Source organism: Cololabis saira, chromosome 19, assembly GCF_033807715.1.
Source record: "Cololabis saira isolate AMF1-May2022 chromosome 19, fColSai1.1, whole genome shotgun sequence".
Lineage (NCBI taxonomy): Eukaryota > Metazoa > Chordata > Actinopteri > Beloniformes > Belonidae > Cololabis > Cololabis saira.
Genome location: NC_084605.1, coordinates 39,421,429 through 39,447,934, shown reverse-complemented (window position 1 = coordinate 39,447,934; position 26,506 = coordinate 39,421,429). Strand labels below are relative to the sequence as shown.

The 26,506-nt window shown below is 40.6% G+C and overlaps 1 protein-coding gene across 1 annotated transcript in view; it reads right to left on the bottom strand.

Annotated features, from left to right (window-relative positions):
- The window catches only part of sdk2b (sidekick cell adhesion molecule 2b), a 457,224-nt gene that overhangs the window by 161,395 nt on the left and 269,323 nt on the right, over nt 1–26,506 (bottom strand). The window contains exon 2 of the mRNA XM_061707744.1: nt 2,765–2,924. Coding sequence (XP_061563728.1) covers nt 2,765–2,924 — 160 coding nt within the window. The remainder of the gene's footprint in view (nt 1–2,764; nt 2,925–26,506) is intronic.

Sequence of the window (26,506 nt, the reverse complement as noted above, 5' to 3'; positions counted from 1 at the left end):
TAAAAAAATCTCATTACATTTAAAACAAGATTCATCACTGGAAAAAACAACAATTTTCACCTGTTTCAAGTAGATTTTCACTTAAAATAAGTAGAAAAATCTGCCATTGGAACAAGATTTTTTTGCTTGTAATAGAAGATACTTATTTCAAGTGAAAATTTACTTGAAACAGGTGAAAATTGTCAAATAAGTTAGTTTTCTGGTGTTATTTTTTCTGGTGATGACTCTAAATGTTGAAATAGCAGTAAAACCACATTCATTGATGAAATGACATAAGGGATGGAAAGGGGGGATGGCAGTTTTACAGGGGGGATGATATGGACCGTTTTTATTTCAGTGGGGATGCCATCCCCCCTCATCCCCCCTCAACTCCAGTACTGGTTGTAGCTACGTTTGTAGCCACAGCTGCTACGTTTGTAGCCACAGCTGCTACGTTTGTAGCCACAGCTGCCCTGGGGCAGACTGACTGAAGCGTGGCTGCCATATCGCGCCAAACATTCATACACATTCACACGGGGCAAGGTGGGTAAGGTGGGTAAAGCCGGGCATACACTGTGCGATATTTTAAATCGTATGAGACAGCTCCATCTCACACTGCACGACTAGATCGCGGAGTTCAAAAGTTCAGAGCCCACGATTAAAATTAAAAAAATCCCAAAATATCTGTACCGTTTCTGATTGGGTCGGCACTGCGCATAATTTTTTGACACAACAAAGAACGCGTACCGCAAAAGTTGTGTCTCGGCGGAGGAACCCGGCGTCCCAGCAAAATGAGAAGAGAAAAAAGAGTTGTTCCGAACAGCAGACGGCACACACACTAAAGGCTGATTTATGGTTCTGCGTTAAACCAACGCAGAGCCTACGGCGTAGGGTACGCGGCGACCCGCACCACTAGAGGCATACGGTCCTCAAATCAGCTCCTGCTAGAAGTCCCTAGGACCAGGACTAAACTCTGGGGTGATCGAGCCTTCTCGGTAGCTGGACCCAGACTCTGGAATAAACTGCCCCCAGAAATGCGCACCATCACTGACTTTGGGGTTTTTAAATCCAGACTGAAAACCTGGTTGTTTAGACTGGCTTGAATACATAGTATTGATGTGATATATTCTTAAATTAATTAAATAAAAAATAATTTTATTATGTTGTTTTTAAATTGTTTTGTTTTAATGTGGATTTTAATGGAAAGCACTTTGGTCACCCTGTGTGTTGTAAAGGGCTTTAGAAATAAAGATTGATTGATTGATTGATTGATACGTGGAAATGCAGTCTTTTTTTTGCTATTAAAACATGATTTGTAATGTGAATTTGCAACACTTAAACTGCAAATAATAGTTTTTGACGTGACATCAGAGATTGCGCATGCTCTCTGCGAAAGGATGAGGTAAATCGGGTCGCAGCTGCTTCAACTGTGCGATACCTTCACGAGGAGCGACCAGGATTTCAAACACGCTTGATTTTCTTGCGACCTCACCATTTGTGATCGGGAGCTCGTCGTGAGGTGTTAATCTCTCGTCGTTACCCCACGTACACTGCACGAGGCACGAGCAACGATTGGGTCAAAATCGGGCCCGATCAAAAAAAAGTGGCACGAGTGGAAAATCGGCTCAAAACGAGCCGATAATCGCACAGTGTCTGCCCGGCTTAAGGTGTCTTGCCCAAGGACACTACGACAGCAACTGGAACGGAGCGGGATTCGGGATTCGATCATTGGACGAGCCGCTCTACCACCTGAGCTACTGCCGCCCGTTAGTTAGCCTGGTGGTTGTGACAGAGCTGTGTGTGGAGGAACAGTCATGCGTGTACTGGGAGAACGGAGGAGGCCGAGGTCACAGCCCAGGGGAGCCCCAGTGTTCCTGCGTGTAGAGGAACTGACATTGCTGATCTGCACAGACCTTGATCTGTCTGACCGGAGGTCCAGGGTCCAGTGAAGGACAGATGTGGGACTTCATAACAAGTGTAGATGGTAAAACGCAGTTGAAGGCTGAACTGAAGTCCACAAACATCATTCACACATAAGTGTCCCTCTGGTCCAGGAGAGAGAGGATGATGTGGGGAGCGGATGCCACTGCGTCATCTGTGAACCTGTCTCACCTGTAGGCAAACTGGAGCTGGCTCATGTATAGCTGGCAGAGATGATGTGATGATGGTGGAGGTGAGTGCAATGGGCCTATAATCATCTCAACATCTCACATTCAGCTTCTATGAAACTGAAATTATTGTTGTTTTCTTGAGGCACGTGGGGAATACAGATTGGAGCAGCTAAAGATTGAAACATGTCTCAGAAGTCATTCCCAGCACTGATAACTCTACCTAGAATATTGTCCATATAGGGGGCTTTCCACACATTCACATTTTTAAAGGTTTGGCACAAATGTTTTTGGGTCAGTAGGTGAGTGATCCTGGTCCAGAGCCACCTCAGGCTTGCTAATGGTCTCAAAATGAGTGCAGAATGACTTCAGTGCCTTAGGGGGGGAACCTGACAACTCCCTATGTTGCAAATGTGTTTTTGACTCATAATGTCTTATGGATCTGAAGGGGAGAGTGGATATTTATTGTCAGATATGGATCCATGTCACAGAACCCTGAAAATATGAACTGCTCATGGAAAGAGAAACTTTCCAAAGTGGTCAAAAACAAAGTGGATTTGATGGTCATTTAAGGCATCAAGCATATTCTCTCAAGCGTTTTTATTTTATATATCCCCTTTACAATATGGTATAAAGACAGCTCATATCAGACACATTTTAAATGATCAAACAAGTACCTGTACTCCAGAGAAAAGTGTGTTAATTCGGTGTTGTTGTGAATCCATTTGAACTCCAGCGGCCAGCTTCCCTCTGCCATGCAGGTCAGCACCAGCCTGTTGCGTTCCAGATGGAGCTGGCTCCGCACTGGCTCCGTCTTGAAGTAGGGAGGCACATCATCTGCAAAGAACAAGAGTTGGACTTTAATATTTTGTTGGATTTTCTTCATAAGACGTCTTGCTTCTGGAATAGACAGATGGGAAACACCTTGGTTGTGTCTAATTAAAGACAAAACCCACGTCTGTTATGCTGATGGCACACAATTACACATGGAAACGGAGACAAAACTATGTCAGGAAAAAAAAGTAGGTGTTTCTGGGATTGGAGAAAAGGAAAAATATTTATTTGATGTGAACTAAATTTTCATCTGGATGAGGTAGGTGCAGGAGTTAGCAAAATACTGGACAAGGTGTCCACTGCCTCATCATCATCTGGGCTTGCCTCGACGCGGGGCCCCGCGGCTGCTTGAGACCCGGTCGGATCGGTGATTTTTGTAACAAATTTATCAAACGAGCCTTTCAGAGAGGCATTAAACTCTTCCATTTTCTTTAGTTTTTTTTCTTTTTTCATTCCCTGATGGAAATTTCCTGAATCCGTCTCGTTCTCTCAACATTGTGTGACAGTTTGTTCCAACTCCACCGTCTGGATCAGACTAGCTTGTGTCTGCGCTTGGTCTGATCAGTTGTATTGAACAACAGACACGCGCATCATTGCACATATATTTATTGAAATGCACAGACTAGTACACATTTAGGTCTGTAATGGAACATGACTGTTGATATTTATAAGGGAAGAAAGGAAAAAAAAGACGAAAAAAAAAATATTTGAAAAAAAAAAAAGGCCCATAGTGCAAGGCACCTTGGAGTCGAGGCCCCGTGCGGTCGCACGGTTCGCACACCCCTTGCGGCGGCCCTGTATCTATCTATCTATCTATCTATCTATCTATCTATCTATCTATCTATCTATCTATCTATCTATCTATCTATCTATCTATCTATCTATCTATCTATCTATCTATCTATCTATCTATCTATCTATCTATCTATCTATCTATCTATCTATCTATCTACACACATATATTATTCATGTAGTTGTGTGTGGACAGACACTGCAGTCCAATCTAAAACCATGCTAAGATGGATGGATTCCCAGTGGCATGTTAACATTGGCTGCCACACTTCAGATGGAAAAGACATTCTGACTATGTCGCATTTGGAGCCACCTAATCTCCTGCGATGCTGAATGTGTTGCGTGATGCTGACTTGTTCTGGGAGTGTCATAGAAGTCTGGCTAACAGGAAAGAGGAAGGATTGGTCCTGCATCTCGCGCTCAGTGTATTGGTGTCAGTAATTCATTGGCACAGCGCTGCTTTTTCCTCCCAGCTACACAGAGCAGACAGGAGAGCAGCAAAGCCAAGGAGGAGGCGTGAAATCCTTTCATCATTCGTTCGCCTCCTCTCCGTTTCGCTCTTGCCGCGATTCCTGAACTGGCTCTGCTGAGTGTGAAGGAACGGATAGAGGGAAACCGATGAAAAAGTCTCCGCGGGGTGATTGCACATACTGAACGTGGCAACATTGATTTTTATATCTCAATCAAGAAGCCTCACAGACAAACTGTCAGGGTCCCTTGTGATTCCAATATTTCATGCTTTATAAATGATGTAAAAATGGAGCGCTTACTTGATCATCATGTAAATATAGAACACATTAATTGGATGGTTGGATAATATAATTATCAAATTGACTGATAATCAGGCATTGAAATTCAATTGTCAAAATGATCTATATTGCTGATATTTTGTTCCTCTATCTTGGTGTGACAAATTCACTGGCGATGGAAGGATAACAGTTAAGGGATGTGGAATGAAATAGGGGATAAAAGTAAAAGAGCATAAAGGAGAGAACATGATTTCTCTTCTCCTCCAATCATGGTTCAGATTTACTAACCCTGGAAGTACATGCTCCATTTCACTTCTCGCTAACTCCCATCATGCCTAGTGCACTTTTTGTTTTTTAGCTCTCAAGGATCAAGGACTTAATGTTGTAATAAGTTCATTTTTATCTGTAAATGAACTCAAATGGGCAAATCTTGTCTGTATTCTTACTATGCATGCACTGCGTGTGTGTGTGTAAACTTCTATCTATCATACAATACAGTTAAGAGTAACACTGTTAATACAATCTGGTAAATAACTGCAAAGATAAACATAACCATCATTATCTTCATAATGGTTTATCTAGTTGAACTAATACTCTAGAGTATAAGAGTATGTTAGTTTAAATTAGTTTTTACCTAAATAAAAGGGAAAAAACAGGGGAAGCAGGTGAGAAATTCACAGTAAGATTTGTGGTAGATTTATGAAACAAACTCGCAAGTATGTTCACAGGAACGTTATGAAGAGCCAGATAAATCAAATCAAACTTTATTTATATAGCGCTTTTCATGCATATATAAAATGCAACACAAAGTGCTTTACATAAAAAGTTAAACAAACATAAAACTTATTAATGCCCCCCCCCCCCCATATAAATATGGGTGTGGATAAATAATGACGTTGCCATCATGAGCCAAATGCCGCGTTGAAATATTATACCAATCTCTGCTGAATTACTTTAAAATGATTTCTCAATAAGTGGAGAGACCTTTACCCTCATTAAAAAAGATTCAAAGTGATAAATCACGAAACATGCAAAGATCCACAATGAGGAAAATCAAGCGGAATTATAAGCAGATGAAAAGCAGTTGCTTTCAGTTCAAAAGTGAATGTATCTCAATAAGTCAATAATGAATATTCATATGTTCCAGCGCCTTTTCGATGCATATTTATAAGCTGCTCTTTGTTTTGACTTCTTACTTTTGATAACCTAATGTGGCACCTGCCTGAAGGCTGGGCAAGTTTGAATAAATATTTATAACAACTGCAAGAAGACAGACACTCAATAAAATACCAAAGAGTATTGACCCGTTGGATTCGACTCACATTGCTACCTAGTGTTTTCAAGTTCAAAATTGGTTCCCCTGCCATTCCGTGTGTGATGTATTCTGTTGAGATCTGATCCCCTTAAGTAATTCAAATATGAAGAAAAGATCTGCACAGCCGAAGCAAAAAAGGAAAACCTTTACCAAAAAATACCCCAAGCTAATCAGAAAGTCTCACTGTGAAGTGAGGTCTCTATTAGTGCAAAAAAAGAAAGACTATGCACCGAAACAGAGAAAAAGTTACCGCTTAGGTTAAGTAACAAAAGAAAAAGAAGAATATCTTTAGTTAAAAGGATATCTAAGAAAGTGAGAGCAGCATGCCAGACTGAAATAAAATAAAGAAGAGAGTGTAGAAGACACTGAGCATTAGAGGGGGAGTACCCGGGCCTCTCCCAGAGTAATGTGGGGACATGCTCGGCTCTGCAAAGCAGAAGATTAGCCAGATGAAGACGTGCAGTTGCCACTGGGGATGGCCGAGACTAATTGTGCCCTGGTGGTGTGCACTTTACCCCGATCATGGATGGAGATATCAAACAGCATGAGGTGAAAGGCAGAAGAGGAGGGAGTTAATAGGGTGGTAAACAGGTCAGAAGGATAGACAGGTATCCAAAAATAAAAAAATAAATAAAATCCAAGCATGTCTACTGTAGTACCAACAATTATCTTCACCCACTGGAAGGTGTGATGGGAAAATTGATCACAGATGATTCCAGTTTCCCCCTCATTGGAAGGTTTGTGAGTTTGGACTACACACTTTCTGAAAGCTCAACCAAAAAACGATTGATGTTCATGAAGGCTACGGTACATCCGGCTCTTTCAGACTCTAACACAAGGGATTGGTGGAAAATGGCAGCAGATTGGCAGTTGGAAGTCATGATTAGATCTTCACGTGTGAACAACTCATAGAATTGTCAAAGACACTTACTAGGTGCATGTAAATACAAGAAAGAAAGAGGAGGCTTACCTTAAACCCTTTGCATTTATTTTCCCTATTCAAACATTGTCTCTGTAATGCAGGCATTACTTGTTACATCTTTAGGTTGGTACTTTAAATGGCAAATATGTATCAACTCAGCCCACGCATCTATCCCAACATGCGGATTTCACTGACGTTTCAAAAAATACTTTCCTACGACTGATGAAGCAGGGAGGCAAATAGCCGAGACTGAAAAATCCTCTTTGCTGCCGGATGTAAAACGTACAGTACCTCTTACCTCTTTCTTCACCTTAGTGTTACAACTGCCCAGGATTTCTCGCCCCCTTTCACTCTAGACTCTTAATGACCGATTCAGGTGGCCTGACATGCATATAAAGTTTATATCGTCAAATGACTGTATTGTTTAATCAAATTTACTAAAAAGTGATCCTGTATACAGTATGTCAAATTTTCTATGTCCCATTTAAGACAACTAGCTACTTGCCAATTGCTCTTTTTTTTTTTTTTTTACAAAACTATTTTCAGTAATAGTCTCTTATTCCAAAACACAACCAGTCACTCACCAGAGAAGGTACTCGGTTTCATGTTCGTCTCCACAACTAAACTAAAAATCTGATATTGATAACCAGAGCCGTCTGGGAGATTTGCGAGGCTCTGTGCGAAATGGCTGGGGGGGGCCCTCGCGCGTGAGCGTAACGAGCGTGCGCAAAATTTTTGGGTTTTTCCAAAAACCCAAAAACCCAAACATTTTTTGGGTTTTTCGGGTCGGATCGGGTGTCTATATGCGCAATTTTAACTCTCCAATTAGCAAAATACTGGATACCTTCCACTGCCTCATCATCATCTGGGCTTGCCTCGATGCGGGGCCCCACGGCTGCTTGAAACCCGGTCGGATTGGTGATTTTTCTAACAGTTTATCAAACAAGCCTTTCAGAGAGGCATTAAACTCTTCAATTTTCTTTAGTTTTTTTCTTTTTTCATCCCCTGATGGAAATTTCCTGAATCTGTCTCGTTCTCTTGACATTGTGTGACAGTTTGTTCCAACTCCACCGTCTGGATCAGAGCAGCTTGTGTCTGCGCTTGGTCAGACGCAGTTGTACTGAACAACAGACACATATTTATTGATATGAACAGACTAGTACACATTTAGGTCTGTAATGGAACGTGATTGTTAATATTTATAAGGGGAAAAAGGAAGAAAAAAAAATGAAAAAAAAAATTATAACATTTTTTCAATTTATTTATTTTTTTTCAAAAAACGGCCCATAGCGCGAGGCCCCGTGCGGTCGCACGGTTCGCACACCCCTTGCGGCGGCCCTGTTGATAAGGAGCAACAAACAAACTAAATGCAATCAGCCCAATGTCCACAGCAAGATGATAAAAGGCAAATAAAAATTATAGGAGAGACTTGCCTTGAATATACAGTTGTAGGACGAGCATTTTCTCTTGCTATAAATGTCATCATAATATCCTCACAACATGCAGCCAAGTGTAGTGCAACAACTAATATCCTGGAGAGACATCATTGGGATTTATCCTCTCTGCAGGGAGATGTTGTAAGAAAAGAGGTTTCGGAAAACATCAGTATCAACGGTTACATTTCAAAAGCAGAGATGCGTTTGCTTGAGAATTTGAATTTGTCGATACAACCAGCATCTGATTTCCTACACTTATATGACATTTCGACACCCAGATGAGAAGTAGGAGGTTGGAGTGAAGCTGCTGTGACGTATTTCATTGTGTGATTTAAACGAAGAAGACAACAACACTAAAGATGTAGAACCTGGAGGAGATGGTAGATGTGCTGCTGGGTCTGTGGCTTGTGTTTGATATCAAGCTAAAAAATTAGAGTGAGAGAAGCTTCAAGCGGCGACGCCTTTTTTTTTGTGTTAGTTTGTCTCGGTGCTGCTGAAAAGTCAGCAGCACCGAGACTTCATAGCCGTGAGCAGCTATGAAGTGACAGAGCTCCTGGTAGATCTGGTCGTTCTTTATCTCCGTCTAGATCTTTTTAATTCTCTCCTCAGCACCAGGTTTATGAACATCTGACCCTCAGAGTTGGATCATGAAACAGACTTTTGCTGCCATTGCCTGTTGGATAAAATGAACAAGAAGCCGCAAGTCACTATCGCTGATTTCCTCCTCCTGACTCAGACGTCTGACTCCAACCCCCCAACCAATCGGTGGCCTGTAGTGTGATGATGTCAGATACAGAATAGTTACAGAAAGGTACCAGTGTGGTGAGTCGAGTCGCGCTGAGTAGGTACTAGTGGAAAAGCGCCATAAAAGAGGTTCACATTAAAATTCTGCACACTATATTTCCAACAAATGTATATTTTTCTAAATTATTATATATTGAAAATAACTGCACTTTTTTTTTTTCTGTGTACAGTTTGGTTACGGGGAGAAATTGGTACAGGAAGTACTCCCTTAATGGGAACCATGCAGCTGGGAGGAACATCAAATTGTGACCCAATAAGACTTTTTTTATGCAATTTATGTTACAATTTTCAGTTGTCCAAGATCCCTGTTCGAGGTGGAAACTATTTTAAATGGACAGAGCGTCGACTTGGAGAAAAGAAAAAGCTGCATTTGTTTCATAAGTTAGAACTTCGAGCCGAGAGTCCCTTCACACCCAGCTATTATTTATATAAAAGATGATAACGAGGCCTTATACTGAATTCTGCACATACAAACACAATAGAAATGTGTTTATTGGTAAGGACAGTATTATTTGTTGAGTAATTTGATGACACATGCACTAACAAGGCTGCTAATGAAGAGTTTATTACTGAGTAATTACTACTTTTTACGGTGCAGCCCTGCCAGATTCTGACTGTGGAGCTGGCTCAGTTCCTCTGACGTTCCCATTAGTCTTAGACCAAACTGGTAATGGAGATAATTGCAGTTCCTCGACTAACCACTTTAGGAAGTCTCCTAAAGAGAATCATTCTCAAACGACTTCTGTGTTAAGATATCAGCGTGAAAAACATTTAGCCTGGCTAAAAAAGACGCTGTAAATAGATTTCATATCCATGATAACTGTAAAGAGGGTGAAATTTTAAGTACTACATTAGCTAAAATTATACAAAGCATTTATGCATAATTACGCATGTAGTTTTGATTGGCAGCTGTCACAGCCAAAAGCTTACTGTCATCACTTTAGCTGCTTAGCGCTTAGCAATTTTCTTGACTTCTGACCTGTGAATAAAGACCTAACAGAGCGTAGTCATTTCTATCATGAGGATAATATGGTTTGTTGTGTTGTCAAGTGTTCTAAGAGACCAATGACCAGCTGGGTTTACCGGGAAGGGTCCAGAAGTGAAATATCTTTGCTTCCCAAGGCTAACAAATGAAGGACACCATCAGAACTGCTGCTAGCTCGTGAGTACTATTTGTTGCACTTTGGTACTAAACTGGTCAAGTCACTTTGGCTCCGGATCATTTCCGGTGCTGCTAGTGGATTGCTGGGAGCCACGGCCACTCTGTCTGCTGCTCGGGTTCCTAAGCCGGTAGCCGTCACCTGTGGGTCAGGCCAGCCTATCCGGATTAGGGTTGCCAACCGTCCCTTGAAAAACGGAATCGTCCCGTATTTATAAACTAAAGTAGCGTCCCGTATTGAGCTGAAAAGGGATGCACTTTGTCCCATATTACTGTGAGAGTCAGAACATAGTCATAAAATACCAATGGAAAATGGCATTGAGCTGTTGAGTTCATAAGTTATTTTGTTCTGTTTTACTACAACTGTAGCTACAGTCATGGCCTTTGAGGCACAAATATCTTTACAAGTTTTCTACAGATTTTCTGTTTACACTTTTGTTATTATATTACAGAATGGATGTTCTGCTTTCTTTCTATTGTGTTATATTAATTTATACAATTTTAAGTTAAGCAGGACAGTTTTCTGTTTAAGAAACATACTTAATTTATTCAGTTCATATTGTTATTTTGTATTAAAGTGAGTTGCTGGATAATAATTAGTTTTCCATGTGTTCATGGCGTTCAGAAATATGCATCTAATTCAATTCAGGTTCGAGTCAAATAGTTAAAAATCGTTTCACTCACAAAATAAGGGGTAAAAAAATTCACCACGCCAGGAAGAACGGGGTTGGCCGGCCCTGCCGATGAGGTGTCCCGGGTTTATTTTTCAGGGAGTTGACAACCCTAATCCGGCATAAGCCGACAGTCGAGAGATTGTGTGTTCTAGTGAACCTATGGCAGCAATCATTTCAGTAGTGACATCTGAATTGAGAACAGATTTGGTCAAATTTGATCATAATGAACCTAAAATATGATTACCGGTAATTAACATCATAGGTCATCATAAACTAAGCCGGCGGAGCTAAAATAGCTAGCTTGCAGCAACTGATCTGACCTGTGTGTCCCTCCCACTTGGCAAGAAAACCTACAGGGGTGAAATCACAGAGGGTTGAAACAATTCTTCTTATACAGTCTGGGTTTCACTCACCGGGACTTAATGAAACATCATATGGTCCATAATAGGTTTTAAAATTAGCTGAATAACCTCCCCCTTACTGCTCCCAAGAATAGTGAGAAGCACAAATGCTTCTAATGAAGTTTATTTAATAATCAGCCGATATGAGCAGTTCTTTAAAGCTTAAGTTCTATGAGGAGGCTCAGCTGGATAATTCAGCTCCAGCTAAATGCACTGAATTGTTCACTCAACACCAAAAAGGACAGAAATCAGCAAGAATCTTAGAGAAGTGATTATTGTTGCTAAATAATCTGGAAGGGTTATATACATAGACATCCTTCTAGTATATCATTCTCAAAATTAAATAGGATTATTTATTAATAGAAAGCATTGAAGCCAGTCAATCTTCCCGAGAGTGGACACACTGCCGACTTCACCATAAGGTCAGGACACACGTTGCTCAGAGAATTTGCAAAAAAAAAAAAGTCTCTACAGGTTTCTGTTAATATGTTCAGTGTTGAAGTTCATGACAGCTCAGCTAGAAAAAGAACAAGATGGTTCTTTTCTGGAAGAACTGTCAGGAAACAGCTCATCTCTCTCATCAGAACATGACAGAACAGCTTGGGTTAGGAGAAAAAAGGTCCTGTGCGTCATGAGACCAAGGGTGGAAATGTTTGACCAAAAATTCAAGGTATCACATTTGATGAAAGCCAAACTCTTCATTCCAACTATCTAGCATGGCGGTGACGGGATTGAGGCTGGTTTTGCAGCCCCACGTATTCTCAAGTGAAATGGTTGTTTTGAATGGTGGCTCTCGGACGCTCCTAAACTGTTTCTAATTATCACTCATTGTTCTAATTTCAGTTGTAGCACGTTTGAAAAGGGAGCACATTTCTATCACATGAAGAAGACCAATGGAATCAGAATAACTTCCAAGTTAACAGTGCTTTCTGTACCTCATTTAATAATTCAGATTGCAAGGGTGATGACATGACCAGTAACTCACAGCTCTTTGCTTCGCCCTTATTGAGCGAAGGAGAGAGGTGCAGTCCTTTCTTACTGATGCCTCTACGCGAAGAACAGACCACAGTATCCCGGATATACGTTTTACTCTTTATATTGACCCCCACTGGGGTAAAAATGACAGAAAATACCCCCAAATATAGACGAAGAATGAAAACAAGAATAAATACTGAACTATTTTTCAGCACTCAGGGGTAACAAAGAGGATGGACAATGAGTTTTCAACACGTTGATGATAATAAATGCGAGCAGTTAAACTAAATCAAGCCGAGCTGAAGCTCCCACGTTTTGGTTGTGTGCTTCCTGTGGAAAACAAAGGGATTAGTGTGAGTTAGAGGCCTCTCATTTGCATACAGCACAGGCTGTGATGGAGGACGCTCCCTGGGGGCACGGGCCGGGTCGGCTCGGAGCCGGGACGCGCTACCGTGTGTGCAAGTGTGCAAGCGAGCGTGCAGGTTAGTATGTCAAATGGATGCTCGCAACCATGTCTGCTGCACACAGTCAATTAAATCAGCTCTCCCACTAATGAGAACAGTGCCAGGTACAAATGCCTGCCCTGAAGTGAGAATTTATAATTCAGGAGAATTTGGAGGAATCTTTTTAAGGTAACAAAATCTATAAATTTTCTCTTATTTCAGCTGTGAGGTACAATGGTGGAGTCAGCTTCACCCCCCCGGCCCCCAAAATCCCCTTCTAGCTGGAAGCACAACACATGCTTGTCAGAGGTTCAAACATGGTTAAAATAGATGCCGGCCGCCTGTGATACATCTGTTTTGAATCAAAAGGGATGATTTAATACGCTTGGTGTTTACTCACAGCCGTTTATTCTTTAATATGCAGTCTTAGCTCGTGCGTGAGCACTTGTGGCCTAATGATGGTGTCGAGGAGACTGCATTTCCCAATTTTCATAAGTGACTCTTATATAAAGTGCTCATATTTTGGCTTTGGAATTGCAATTCCTTTCCTAATGGCATTTTGTGTAGTGGAGTTGGAAGTTGCCCTTTTTTTTGCCCTATTAAGGTTAATAGAATGCAACATGGGGCAGATGTGTTTTGCATGAGATGCATTGTGTGGTGTTACAAACAGGGATAGATTTGTTGGCTCAATCCCAACATTAAAAAAGGAACCTGCAACTATCTCATACGTAACACTCATAAGTATGAGTAAACATTAATCGTTTCATGTAAAACATAAATCATACACCACAAAAATCAAGAAAGTAAAAAAGCCTTGTTTCAAGAGTTGTATTGTATAAGTTGTGTTTCTTTTCAGGAATACTTTCTTATCAAATTGACAAAGACATTTTTGCTTAAAATAAGACAAGTTTGACTAGATTTATCAATTCTAGACTTATTCAAAAGCTTTTTTTGTTGTGTAATCGTCTTTCTTTCAACTGAATATTTGATATTATACAAATGAAAATTACATCAGCAAAAGACATACTAACCTTAACTTCATATTTTATTGCACAACCACAATCTGACATCAGAAAGAAAGAAAAACCTTTTTCTTTTTTCTTTTATTAAATCAGCCATTATTGTTGCTTTTTTACCCATTATCCTACTGGAACATTATGCCACTGGAAAACCCATGAACCGGGTCCTGTATGTTGTTCTTTTCTGTGCAAGCTTCCTCTTTCTGTTTGTGATCATAGACTTGATGTGACTTGCCAAAAGGCATAAGTTTCGTCCTGTCAGACCAAACCACATGATCACAGAAACTTTGTAACTTGTCAACATACGTTTTAGCAAATTCTGTTCTTTATTCCTTTTTATTTCCCATTTATCCTTTAGCAGTGGAGTCCTTGGTCTTTTCAACACTCCATTGCTGTTAAAAAGGTGACAGATTGTGAGATCAGATAGTTAACATACCTTGACCTTGAAAATCATCTTGATCGTCTTTGCATGCTTTCCTTTGATCTTTGTCTAACATTCACAGTCTCCTTTAGATCAACCCAGGGTTGCATTTCCTTTGGCATCTGCGTCATGAGAGCTTGGCTACACTCATTATACTATTTGCAACTATATTCACAGGAATGTGAAGTATTTACCTATAACATGCCTACTGTATGTGTCATTTTCTTTCTGAGGATAGTGGTGCACCTGATATTTTGTAACATTTCCTTATCTTGGGTATTCACGACAATGGAAGGTTGTTCAGATCAGGTTTTCCAAAGCTAATGATTAATGGGGATTAAAGGGGGTCGAGGATGTGCTTTTCTGACAAACGGTGGACTAAATTGGCATTGGGGCACGAGAGCTTTCAGTGTCACTGATAGTACGTGATCCCAGACATGCAACGGTGAAGGAGCACTTTTGATCCCCGCTGACCTCGCATGTGTCGTCCTTGCCAAACACAACACTCCAATGCATTTGTGATCCTGTCTGGCAACATCGGCAACGCCTACTTACCCAGCTTTCTCCCATCACGTTTATTTCAATTTGACCTTCGGAGACTAATCAACGATTATTTCATTCAATTCATATTTTAATGTTACTAGGTATCTACTGCGACTGTTTACATGGCAACTGCCACAATATGCGTGCAAGCAGCTAGCGGCCAATAGCTCGTTAAGCTTCACTTCTTCATACTAATGTGGGCCATTACTTCAGCCAGCATGAGCTTTCCTTTGTGTTTGGAAACCTTCCTTCATTTTCTTTTTTACGAATGACAAAAATCACACAGCACTGAAGGAAATGTACAGTAGGTGGAAGAGCTTCCAGCTGTTGTAAACCTGTCTCAGCAGTAACTTCTTTTGTTCCTTTTTCAAAGGCTAAATAATCAACACATAATGCTTATGAGGACACATTATTTCAATAAGTTCTCCACAAAGCTCACTGACTTTACAGATTCCACATTCTCTGAGCTGGGGCTCGCGTCGTGCAAAAACCCTCAGCTGAAGTCGGTTGGTACTGCGGCACTGCCGTGGCAGCCATCAGTAGCAACCTCCTCGCTCCGTCCCCAGAGACCCTGAGCAATTGGACACAGCATACATATTTCAGCTGCAGCCCGGGGGGCCCACACATACATACACACTCAGACAAACTCCAGATAGTCTCAGGAAACTGCGCAGCGAATACTAATGTCCTACGACTGCGCGTCCGGATGCGAGTATTTGTTTATTTCCACGAGACGCGCATGTGCACCCGTGTCACTGTTTGATGGCAGGTGTCAAAATGTGCTTGTGATGCTGATGAGGATGGAAGTTTGCTGGTGGTCTAACTGAGCTGCTAATGGTCCCGCTGGGTATGAAAATCTGTTCTACTGTCTGTCTTTATTAAGCACACTGGTCTGTCCCCTTTAACGAGTGTGCTTGAGTGTGAGCGGTGCATGGGAACGGCTCCAAAACGTGCCAGGGTATGTATGTATGTCAGCACAGAGCTGGAAATGTTGTGTGTCGATCTGCTGTGAGTGTGAGGGAACGGATCGGCAGACATGTGTGCAGAAAGTGCTATCTGATATTTTATTCTTCCCTCAGAGACTCTCAAACCCAGGCCAGCTGCCGGTTTCCACACATAAGCTCTGCATGGCAATGGCGATTTTTACAAAACTAATCAACTGCTCAGAATTCTGCTCTATGTACAGACATAAATGAATAACATATCCATTCATACGCATGAACGAACAACACACAGCTTCCTCTTGCGCAGCAGCTTTTGACGCAACCCCCAGCGAACCACTGTTGGCCCTTTTTTGTTCCATTCATGCTTCAGTGACGGCTCGCCCTCCTTGCCTGTAGCGCTTCATTTCCCAGGAGAACTTCCTGCTGGTCACTAATCCCAACTCCTTTTAGTCTGTTTTTCCTTCAATGACTGTAGTTCAGCTACCAACCCAAAGAGCCCTGCACCGTACCAGACACAGACAAACGGGGATAATTCACTATTTATACCTTTTAAAAGGTTGTAAATCCAAAGACAGTTTTTGTACTTTGGGGATTTTTTATTATATTTCATAAAATAATACATGTTCTGCTTGTTGTTGTCATTTCTTTTGTTATCTGTTTTTGGAGTGAAGTGTTTTATAAATTAATTAAGATTTATTTTCTGAAACATCATTGCGCTTATGACTTTTTTTTTTTTTTTCCCGCTTATGACTTTTTTAGCTGGGTTCCCTGTTTTGATCTTTGGTTTTTTGACATGTACAGCTTTTCGTGTAATTTTATCATGTTTTCTCCAAAGTATTGCATCTGTGCCAGGGTTTCATTTGGGGTTTATTTGATTCTTTTCATTTTATTTTAATGTTTTGTTCAATCCCAGTCTTTACATGGGAGTTTACATGTGCTCTTTCAGTTTTGTTAGCTTGTTTTGTCTTTTATTTTGAAATTGCTGGCCTGTCTCATCCTAACAGCTTCCTTTAATCACGCTCAAGTTCTCTGACAGTGCTGAACTGTTGAAGCGATGACAGTCAGGCAGGTAGGTAGCTGTCACTCATAAAACACTTTAACTTGGCATACATTTGTTGTTTTATACTATTTTAACTGATGGGGTTTATAATGATCTACCTACCATTCAGTGGTCATTGAAGTAACAAAATCGGTACACACCTGTATCATGTCACAACTTAAAGAAAAGTCTCTTGGTGCCATGGCCGAAACCCAACAGAAAGTCGGCCATTTTGAATTAATGGTGTAATTTTGGCGCAATTTATGCCATTCCTTCGGCAATTAATACGGCCCAAACCGTAACGTGCACCCAGGTGTGTTATACATCACAATGTGCGTCTCCATCCTGCGACGATGGGAATTACTTTTCTCAGTCAAAAGCGTTACAATGGCGACGCTAGACGCTAAAAAGCGCGTCCCCCCTTCATCTGATTGGTCCATGTTTGATAGTTCCTACTTTCTGCCATAACTTTTGAATGGTTTGACATAAAGAGTCATGGTGGTGTCATCGGACTTAGTTTTGAGTCCATGACTTTTATTGGTTAAAATTGCACGCGCGAGGGCCCGTTCATCGCTGCTTGCAGCTTTAATTGTTGATTTGTGCTGTAAAGTGGGACGTTTTCAAAAGAAGTAACAGCAATAATACACTTATAATGCAATATATCTAGCTTATTGGTGTAGTCATGTTTGCCATAATGAGAACACATCAGTAGTAGTGTTCTGGTTTAAAAGATGGCCACATTTCTCCTTATTTCATCAGACCATCTGTTTTTCTACCTATTTGCCTGAATGTATTCATGTTTCTGGTTATGCCCTGTGTTATTTCATGTTATGTACTTTTTTCTTTTTTTAAATTTTCATGCAAATGCAATACCTTAATTTACAACTCAGTTAATTCACTGCTTGCTACAGCCTCCTCCCCGTCGTCTCCAGTTGGGTCTTCACAATCACAGTTACAATGTGTTTTATTATGTTTTCTTTTCCATTGTGTTTTTCTTTTTTGTGTTTTTTTGTTTTGTTTTTTGCACCTTGGGGGCCATCAAGATGCTGTTACCTTTTTAGTGGAAAAAAATATTCTTTATTTTTTGCAGCAGTCTGCGGTGTAATGAGGTGCTAGACTTTACTTTTAAGAAGGCTTTAATGTTGCAGACTAGTACCCAGTGAACCACATGAATAAATGATACAACAGAAATAAAACACTGTGCAATAAGTTGCTGTGAAGAATGAACTGATAAATTGGTTCTCTAAATATTCAAAACTTTTAGATATTTCTCTCCTGTCCTTTATTTGCCTTTATCCAATGAAGAGAAAAGACAGCAATATGTAGCAGCAATCAATCAGAGTCACTCAAATATAAAAAATGTCAAACAGCCCAAGGGATGTAAATATTTTTGCTTAGCTTTAGCCAGAGCGGAGGAACGTCTCCCCTTGATTACTTCCTTTTATCTTTTAGCCCCATAAACAAAACCTATTTTTAAGATTCCTTATTATATATCTAATTTCTAATGAGTATCTCTCAGAAATGGCATATTAATTTGGTATCAAGGAACACCAGAAGTGTAAAATTAAGCCTATAACAAGCCTACGTAACCAGCGTGATTTTCATGTAGTGTAGTTACTAAACACAGAGGAGACCTATTTCCACAATAAGTCACATTCTATTGTTGGTACACTAGATGTTTTTTTTCCCTTTCGGTTTAACAGAGGGCAGCGTGGTGGCTTAGTGGTATACAGCTATAGAAAATAGAAGAATGGATGGCTTAACAGAGAGCTTTTTGAAGAAGAATGTTTAGATGGACTTTACAATTCCATCATTCAGGTATACCTGTGGTATTCAGAGGGAAAGATACTACATCATGTGTTTTGATTGGCATATGTATTAATACATGTATTAATTCAATGCAAATGTAACTGTTCTGTGTCACTTGACTTCTTCAGTGTGTGGATTACATGAGCTTATGTGTTTGTGGAAGGTCATATCTCAGGAACGTCTTGAAAGGTTGAGGTGATTGACAGCTCTATGGAATCATCACAGCCAAGAGAACCAACAGACATGTGACAATTCAGAACTTTACAGACATCGAGTTGAGTTTTTCGCTCAAATATGAATCATGATGGCTAGACACCAACATGAAGACCACTTTCAGAGCTGGGCAGGAAAGAGTGTAGTTGTTTTTTCTTTTTTATGCTTTTTTTCAGCAAGTAGCCCAGTGAGTTTTTGTCAGAATGCAATGGTGTAAAGTTGAACAATATGTGGACTCTTAGCTTTCTAATGATAATTTGCTGGAATACAGCAGCTGGTTGCTACTGCCAATATTTTACAGTGTTTCTGCTTGGTGCTTAGCGTTAGCTTTGCTTTTTTTGTGAGAAAAAATGTATTTTTTCTGCTTAAAGCTGATTATTTTCCTTGTTTCTATGGTATGCTGCTTGTGTGTATCGTATCATGCTTTATGTGATTAAAAATGGCTTGAATCTTCTCTGTGCTATCCGCTCAAGGTTCTGTGAATGCCTCTTAGGAAGAGGTTAACCTGTGGCCATCATTCCTCTGCTCCAATTCTCTTTGTAAAGCTACGAAAGTTTGACAACACAGGTATGGTGGCAGTTATGAGCCATTAAATGAAAGTAAACATAAACTACAATATGGCAATATGTGCTTTCCAATTTCTTTTGCTGTTCTGCTATGGCCTGTTTTCTCCACATGCAGATTTATGTTTGTGTGCGTATTAGTTTGCCTGTACGCTTACTCAGGAGAAAGCTGGTTTAATTTCCCACAAGGTCCTGAAAGAAAAAATCTCCTTAGTGATGGAGCGTGCGACACAGACCACTGAGCATATTATGTTATTATGTTTATGGAGGCAAATCAATTTCAGTGTTGTCAGACACAATAAAAGTGGCAGGCATCTCATGTGTCAAGATCAAGTGGCCGAAAATCCTGCAGGAAACACATCAACATAACCTTTTCGTTGCTGTGTTATGGTTCTTGCACACTAAAAACATTCAGTGCACATACTGGAAGAATCTGTGATGTGTTTTTTAGGGATCAGGTAAGTAAAGAACTGGTTTATTTAAAATGGAACAACCCCAAATAATAATATGTCAGGACAAATAAAGGCAGAGGCCTTTCTGTGTCGTGGTATAATGTGTGTATATTACATAAAATTGAACGGTTTCAATTTCTAATCAGCCATGGAACTAAAGTTATTGCCCTGCCGCCGAGAGTATATTGGATAATTCAGTGGATAACCATCTTCTAGCTTCCAATACTGGAAGTCAGGTAGCCAGAGCTGTAAGTTTTTGTCTGGCCGAGTGCAGTGCCTCAGGTACTAAGAGCTTGTGAACATCTCAGGCAGCTGTTTCTTCATTGCACCTTTCAGCTGTCCGGACCGCTGGCTTACTTACTCTCCACGCAGCCTTGATCTTGATTTCGCGGCTCGCGTGCCACGGAGCAATCTGCTTTTGGACACCTGTGGTGTTAATCTTTCTCCGAGCATCTGTAGGATCCCTGATGCTGTGCTGTACGCCAGCTCAAGTGGTCTCTGTGTACTGTAGGTTCCAGAAAGCATTATTTGTAGCACCGCATTCCTGTCCTCTAGCAAGCTTTTAGAAGGCACTTAATCTCTTAGGCTTGGTAAGGAGTCACACAGGCTCAAGCTATCCATCTTAATTATGATCTTGCCTCTCAGGTAGGCTGGCCTCGTGTTAACGCTATTCAGGCATGTTAACATCTTTTCCTTTCTTTTTTTAAAGACCTTTTATGGACATAGTGTTTGTTTCAAACCATCACTGCAGTAAGGTGTTCACACCATCAGATTAAAATACCATCTCTCTTTTTTCTTTACCTTCTTAATCAGATCAAAATAATTGCCCTATCCCCCCCTTTTCTGGGGAAATGTGTTGTAGCGTGAGCCTGAACGTTGGGAGTGACTGTATAATAAGGCTTTAGTTCATGTTAGAGTGTCAGTTCACCTGGAGGAATATTTGTTTGCTTTAGGGAAGAATTATGGCCTTCTGACCGTACTGTCACCAAAACAAAAGTTACTTTTGTTACACCAGGTACTGCATACCGTTTATGGCACTATTTCAGACATCCACAACAATGAAGCTAGAAACAATGGACATCATGGCAGAGGCATGGAAAGAAAATAATTATAAAAGAGAAAATTAAGATGGTGACCAAAGAATAGAGCAAACAAGTGTCAGTCACAATCACAAAAGCGACTTAACCTCCAAATGTGTGAAAATGTTTCTTTCTGCTGCTTTAAGAGTGAAATTCACATAATGACAAGGAGTGAAAAATGAAAGTCTGCAACAAATCAAAAATTCCCATGCATTTTCAAATTCTTAAATTTGATATAAAAGCATAAGGAATGCTGTATACAGTACGTACTGTACTTAGGTGATGCTGTGTAAGTAAATAACCAAACGTGTACAGCTGGAACTAAAACAACTGTGTACAGGGCAGGATGGGGTGATACATCTCTGACATGAGGATGAGGTGTGCCAGTAGTTCACCCTGGCCTTTGAAATATTAAAACTGTGAACAGCTTTGTCATTGCTTAATAATGCGTTGACAGGTCACCGGAGTGGAATCAGAGACAAACCAAGAGAAAAGAGAAATCTACACCCACCACTCACTATTGCTATACAGACGGGTAAAGACAAACACACGGACATGAGCAGATACACAGGCACAGGCTCATTAATGCTCAGCACAGACAAAAAAAGCTGTTTTTTTCCACCAAATGTAAGTGGAACCACAGCCCAGAGACAAGACTTACATGGGCTTTGCGCCTGGCAGAAACAGATGATGTATAGTGGTAATTCAACACATGACAGGTGTGGACGGTGATCTTTAAACCTCATGCTGTCACATGTGTATTGATGTGAGTTTCACAAAAAAAGCTTAAATCTGTAACGCAATTGAAACAAATAGCAGAAGATTACCCTTTCTATACAATGCAGGCCTCCAGTGAGCGCTGTCCCTTCAAACAATACAACAGTACAGTCCAGCTATGCTTTGAATATGCAGGTGTACCCTAGAACATCCTCTGGGGAAGCACTTGAAAGAAATCAGGGCAAGAGGGTGGTGCTACCTGACTAAAGGACTGGATGGTCGTAACATTACATGTGATAATTGTTTCATGTCTTACGCCCTAGGTGAAGAATTGCTGAAAAGGAAGCTCAGCATGTCGGGGACTGTGAGGGAATACAAACCGGAGCTTCCCCCTTAGCTGCTTGTGATGAAAAACTGGAAGGTGACATGTTACATTTTTGCTTTCACTGACAGGAGCCACTGTTGTTTCCTATCGCCCCAAGACAGGGAAACATGTCACAAAGATGTTGTCCTGAACACTAGAGAAGATAGACAAACACAAAATGGTCTTGGACTGCAAAGAGACAAAGGGAGGGGTTGATAACCTGGACGAGGTCGCAGCCACCTACACATAACACTGCCGACACATGACTGCCCGTCGGCCCCTTATAACCGCCTGCAATGCTTTTTTAATATGGAGGGAAATAAAGAAGGACTGGAAAACTGAGTCGAAGAAGGATTTTCATGGAGCAGCTGGGTTACATCTTGGTGAAACCCCATATCGAGAGAAGACGCTGCCTTTCCAACAGCATCAACAGCTGCTGCAACTGTTGTGAAGGACATCCAAGCAGAGACACACACCCCAACTCCTTCGGTAGTTCAAACTACAGGCGAGAAACGGGGCGGGTGCCAGGTCTGCCCAACAGAAATGACTCCAAGACCAGCAACACCTACCTGTGTGCAATGCAAGAAATATGTCTGCAAGTAACATGCATGCACTCTCTGCACTTAATGTGTACAATAGTGCAGACAAAAGGCTGGAATGTACTGTACCCTCTGGTGGCCTGAAGCTAAAACAATATGAGGTACATATTCCGTATCTATATTACTAACTCCTCCAGTGGTTCAAGCTGCAGGTCAAGGTGGTCAACAGACAAACCTTAAGTACCTGTCACATAAACCTGGGTAAGATTTTTAAAAACTTTTCAGGAGGTTTAAATTGCTGATAAAATTGGGAGCCTGGAGTGTTTTTCATACTGAATCTGTCCCAAATCAGAAGGAAACCCTTTTAGAAAAGGACGTAAAGAGGGAATTCTTTTCATGTCCCCTCTAAATATTTATGCTGGTGTATCTGAAAGATCATTATCACCTGTTCCCTGTTTCCTTGAGAGGAGAGGAATATTAATAGAGCTGAATCCCAATACTCACATACAGTATGTGGATATTCATCCATTATTGGGACAGCTGGATTTCAACATGGGCATCTGGATATATTGTTTTAAATTCTTCAACAAACATCGACTGCACTGATGCGTGCATGAGCAGACTCCTCTAACTGTGTCACATGCATGACAGCGGTTCTGCACATCATACAACAGGAACTTTGAATATTCGTAGTGGTGCCTTTAAAATAGTATTTGGGCCATCCCTAAGTATAAGATTAGTAAGTATAAGCTGTGATGCCCCAGCGGGTTCATATTCACAGATATTAACAGAAATCTCAGGGGTGGATGAAAGAAAACTGCAATGATAACTGGCATAACTTTAAATCTTATTCTGAAGAAGAAAATAAAAAAAAAACATTTCAATGCTGTTACACGGATGAGTGAAGATCTTAGAGTTTAAAAAAATCTATCTTCAATATTTTACCAAAACACATAACCTGGTTCCTTTTTATCTGCCATGTGTTGTAACGGGAAACAATCGGCATCAGCACATGTCTGGGATGTCCCCTGTGGAAGTGGATATTCCCACTGGAGATCCTCATTATTTGCAACAAAACTCTTATTTTCTCAGAAAAAAAGAGAAAATCTTTCTTTAGGTTTTTAGTTAAACTTGAAAATGATCTGAACAGTGTTGCTTATATGTTGATGACATGTCATCCACAAAATAACACATTTCAAACTTTCTTTCACAATTACTTTTAAGTCAACCAAGACACACATGATTTATTTGGAGCTCAGAAGTATCAATGAGTAGCTTCTAAGATAAAACAACTGGGCATCCAACACAGATGCCACATGGCATTTCCCCTCAGACTTTGCCACTGCATACAGACGGATGATAAGACGCACCAACTTCACCGGATAAATAAGAGTGAGTACAGGCGTGAAGTGATTCACACTTGTTCAGAGCCTCTTAGCAGGATAATTCTTCCTACTCATGTTGGAGAACCTGTTACAAACCATGAAAATGGAGAAGCTTGTTGCGAAAAAAACAACAACCGCGGTTCACCTTTCACGTCTCGCTGCTTCACGGATTTACATTGTGCATCGTGTTCTGCATTCTGATTGGCTAAACAGTCTCCCCGCTTCTTCACTTCCTGTGTGTCAATAACATTACGGTTTAATATGTACTGCACATGTACATGTATGTAAAACAGCTTGCCAAATTTAAGTGTGCAAATTTTCTCCAAAACCCATAATGTCGACAAAAACGTTCTGCACCGACAAAGGCACTTGCGGTCGGACCCAAAAGGCAGAGGAAGGTGGAGTCAGGATGCAGCAGCAGAACAGCAGGGAAATACTGCGTGTATTTCACTGTTGTTTGTCCTACTGTACTTATTGTGTTTTCAGGTCGTGGTGGGGCGGTGCTCATCTCTGCAATTATATAATAATACTATAATTATAATAAAAATATAATAATTGTAAAAAAAATAAAGGTACTACTTCACGGAACTGAGAAAAACGAGGGATTACTGTAACTAACTTCACAGTTTTGTGGCTATACGGCACTTGAAAATATAGTGTTCATAACCAAAGTAGGGATGCTGCAGCCTGCAGGTTAAAAGGCTTATGTCTTAAGTGCACGCCTTTTACCATCTCTCAACACGATGCTAATGCACTTTGTTATACTATCATTTGAAAATGATGCTAAGAGAGTATAAAGTGCTTTTTGAATGTGAGGTAAAGGGGATAAATTACCAAAGAACATAGTATCGCTGAATTATCGACTCTGAGTCTTCTGCCTTCTGAATTTCTCACTAAATATCGTTCATAGAGATGATGAAATGTTCAAAGTACTGTTATACAACAGACACAAATCAAAGTCCAGTCTGCCCATCTGTAACATGAGTTTCAAATCATTGTGAATTTGCTATAAGTTGGAAGTGTGAAGATAAAATGTATCAGTAAAGCAGCATATAATAGCAGTATTCCTCTGCTATTATGTAATATACAAATGATGTGATTTTAAACTGAATTGATGCTCACAAACACATGTCAACTTGTGAAAAAGGGATATAATATGTTGATCAAAGGTCAGAGCTGTGGGTAATATGGTCAAAAAATGTACAACCTGGACCCTTAATCGTCCCAGGAAGAGAGTGAACATACTGTACAGGACTGTCTCAGAAAATTTGAATATTGTGATAAAGTTCTTTATTTTCTGTAATGCAATTAAAAAAACTAAAATGTCATACATTCTGGATTCATTACAAATCAACTGAAATATTGCAAGCCTTTTATTATTTTAATATTGCTGATTATGGCTTGCAGCTTAAGATTCCCATAGATATTTGAGTTTTCCTAAGCTGTAAGCCATGATCAGCAATATTAAAATAATAAAAGGCTTGCAATAGTTCAGTTGATTTGTAATGAATCCAGAATGTATGACATTTTTGCATTACAAAAAAATAAAGGACTTTATCACAATATTCTAATTTTCTGAGACAGTCCTGTATTGTCCTGCATAGCATGGAGTCAGAACAAAAGACATTTCCGGGGAGAGTTCTGTAAATTGGTATTTAATGAGGATGATTAGTGCAGCTCAGTATGCACAGCATTTGATAACTGAGGGGGTAGTTGAAGGAGAGGCCATCATCCAGCACCTCACCACATTAAATATTTGTCCGCTGAGGATTATGCAGGAAACAATTCCAGTTCACGGCCACGATGGTGGGTTTTTACAGTAATACCAGGGAGCTTTTCCATGTTAAAACCCGTTTCAATTTCATCAGTAAGTCTTTTAGGACTTACGGTCTAGCTGTCATGGTCTCCCTCTCCTTCCTTGGACAAAAATCACCCAAAGTATCTATGGGGAACGCACTAATAAGGGGACCCTCTGACCTTAAAATTGCAAATCTTTCATCGTGTCCCTTTAATGTACAAGATCAGGCTTTGTTGATGCTATAGTGGTTGTTTGTTGGCAAGATGGACAGGGAAACTTGTATATTTCTACCTGGTCCTTTTGGGATGAATATTTTTTTATCATCCTATCTATGTATTTATTCACTGTTGGAATACAGGAGACATAAGGATGCACTTCAATCATCAGTGGGGATGTATATGGATGGGCATGCATGCCATAATGCAATCTGCAGACCGATGCTCGCTGGTTAGCGTCCTCCCTGCATACAGATGAGCAGCGTGTCGCCTGGCTCACAACAAAGTCTCCTTGCAAGTAGGACTGCGTGCGCGTCGCACACCTCATCCATCTCATCAGCGTCTCTGTAGGAGGCCCCGTGCTCATCCTCTGTGCTGACACTGAGGCAAAGCCATCTACATAAAAACAAGGAGACCCCCCCCCGTGGTATCGATGAGCACACGTAAACAGCATAAGCCCCTGATCCACCTCCCCTCCTAGATGTGATCATTGTTCTGTCACCTCTGTGCTCCACTAATGAAGGGCACGTCTAAATAAAGCCAAGGGAGCCAAGGACTCTGGTTTTCAGAGCTCAGCTCGGCAATTAGGCCCCTCTTATCTGCTGCTATACATTTTTCTTTGACCTCCCGCTGTGCCTTTCTTTTTTTTTTCCAGAGTAATCATGGTTCATTTAGTCCTCGCTTCCATGTGTCCTCCAATGGGTTCTTTTGGGTAACAATCAGCACACACTCTTAAAATAGTATAAGAGAACAGCAGAATAAATTAGAAAAGAAAAAACCATAATACAATATATATACATATATAAAACGGTGGA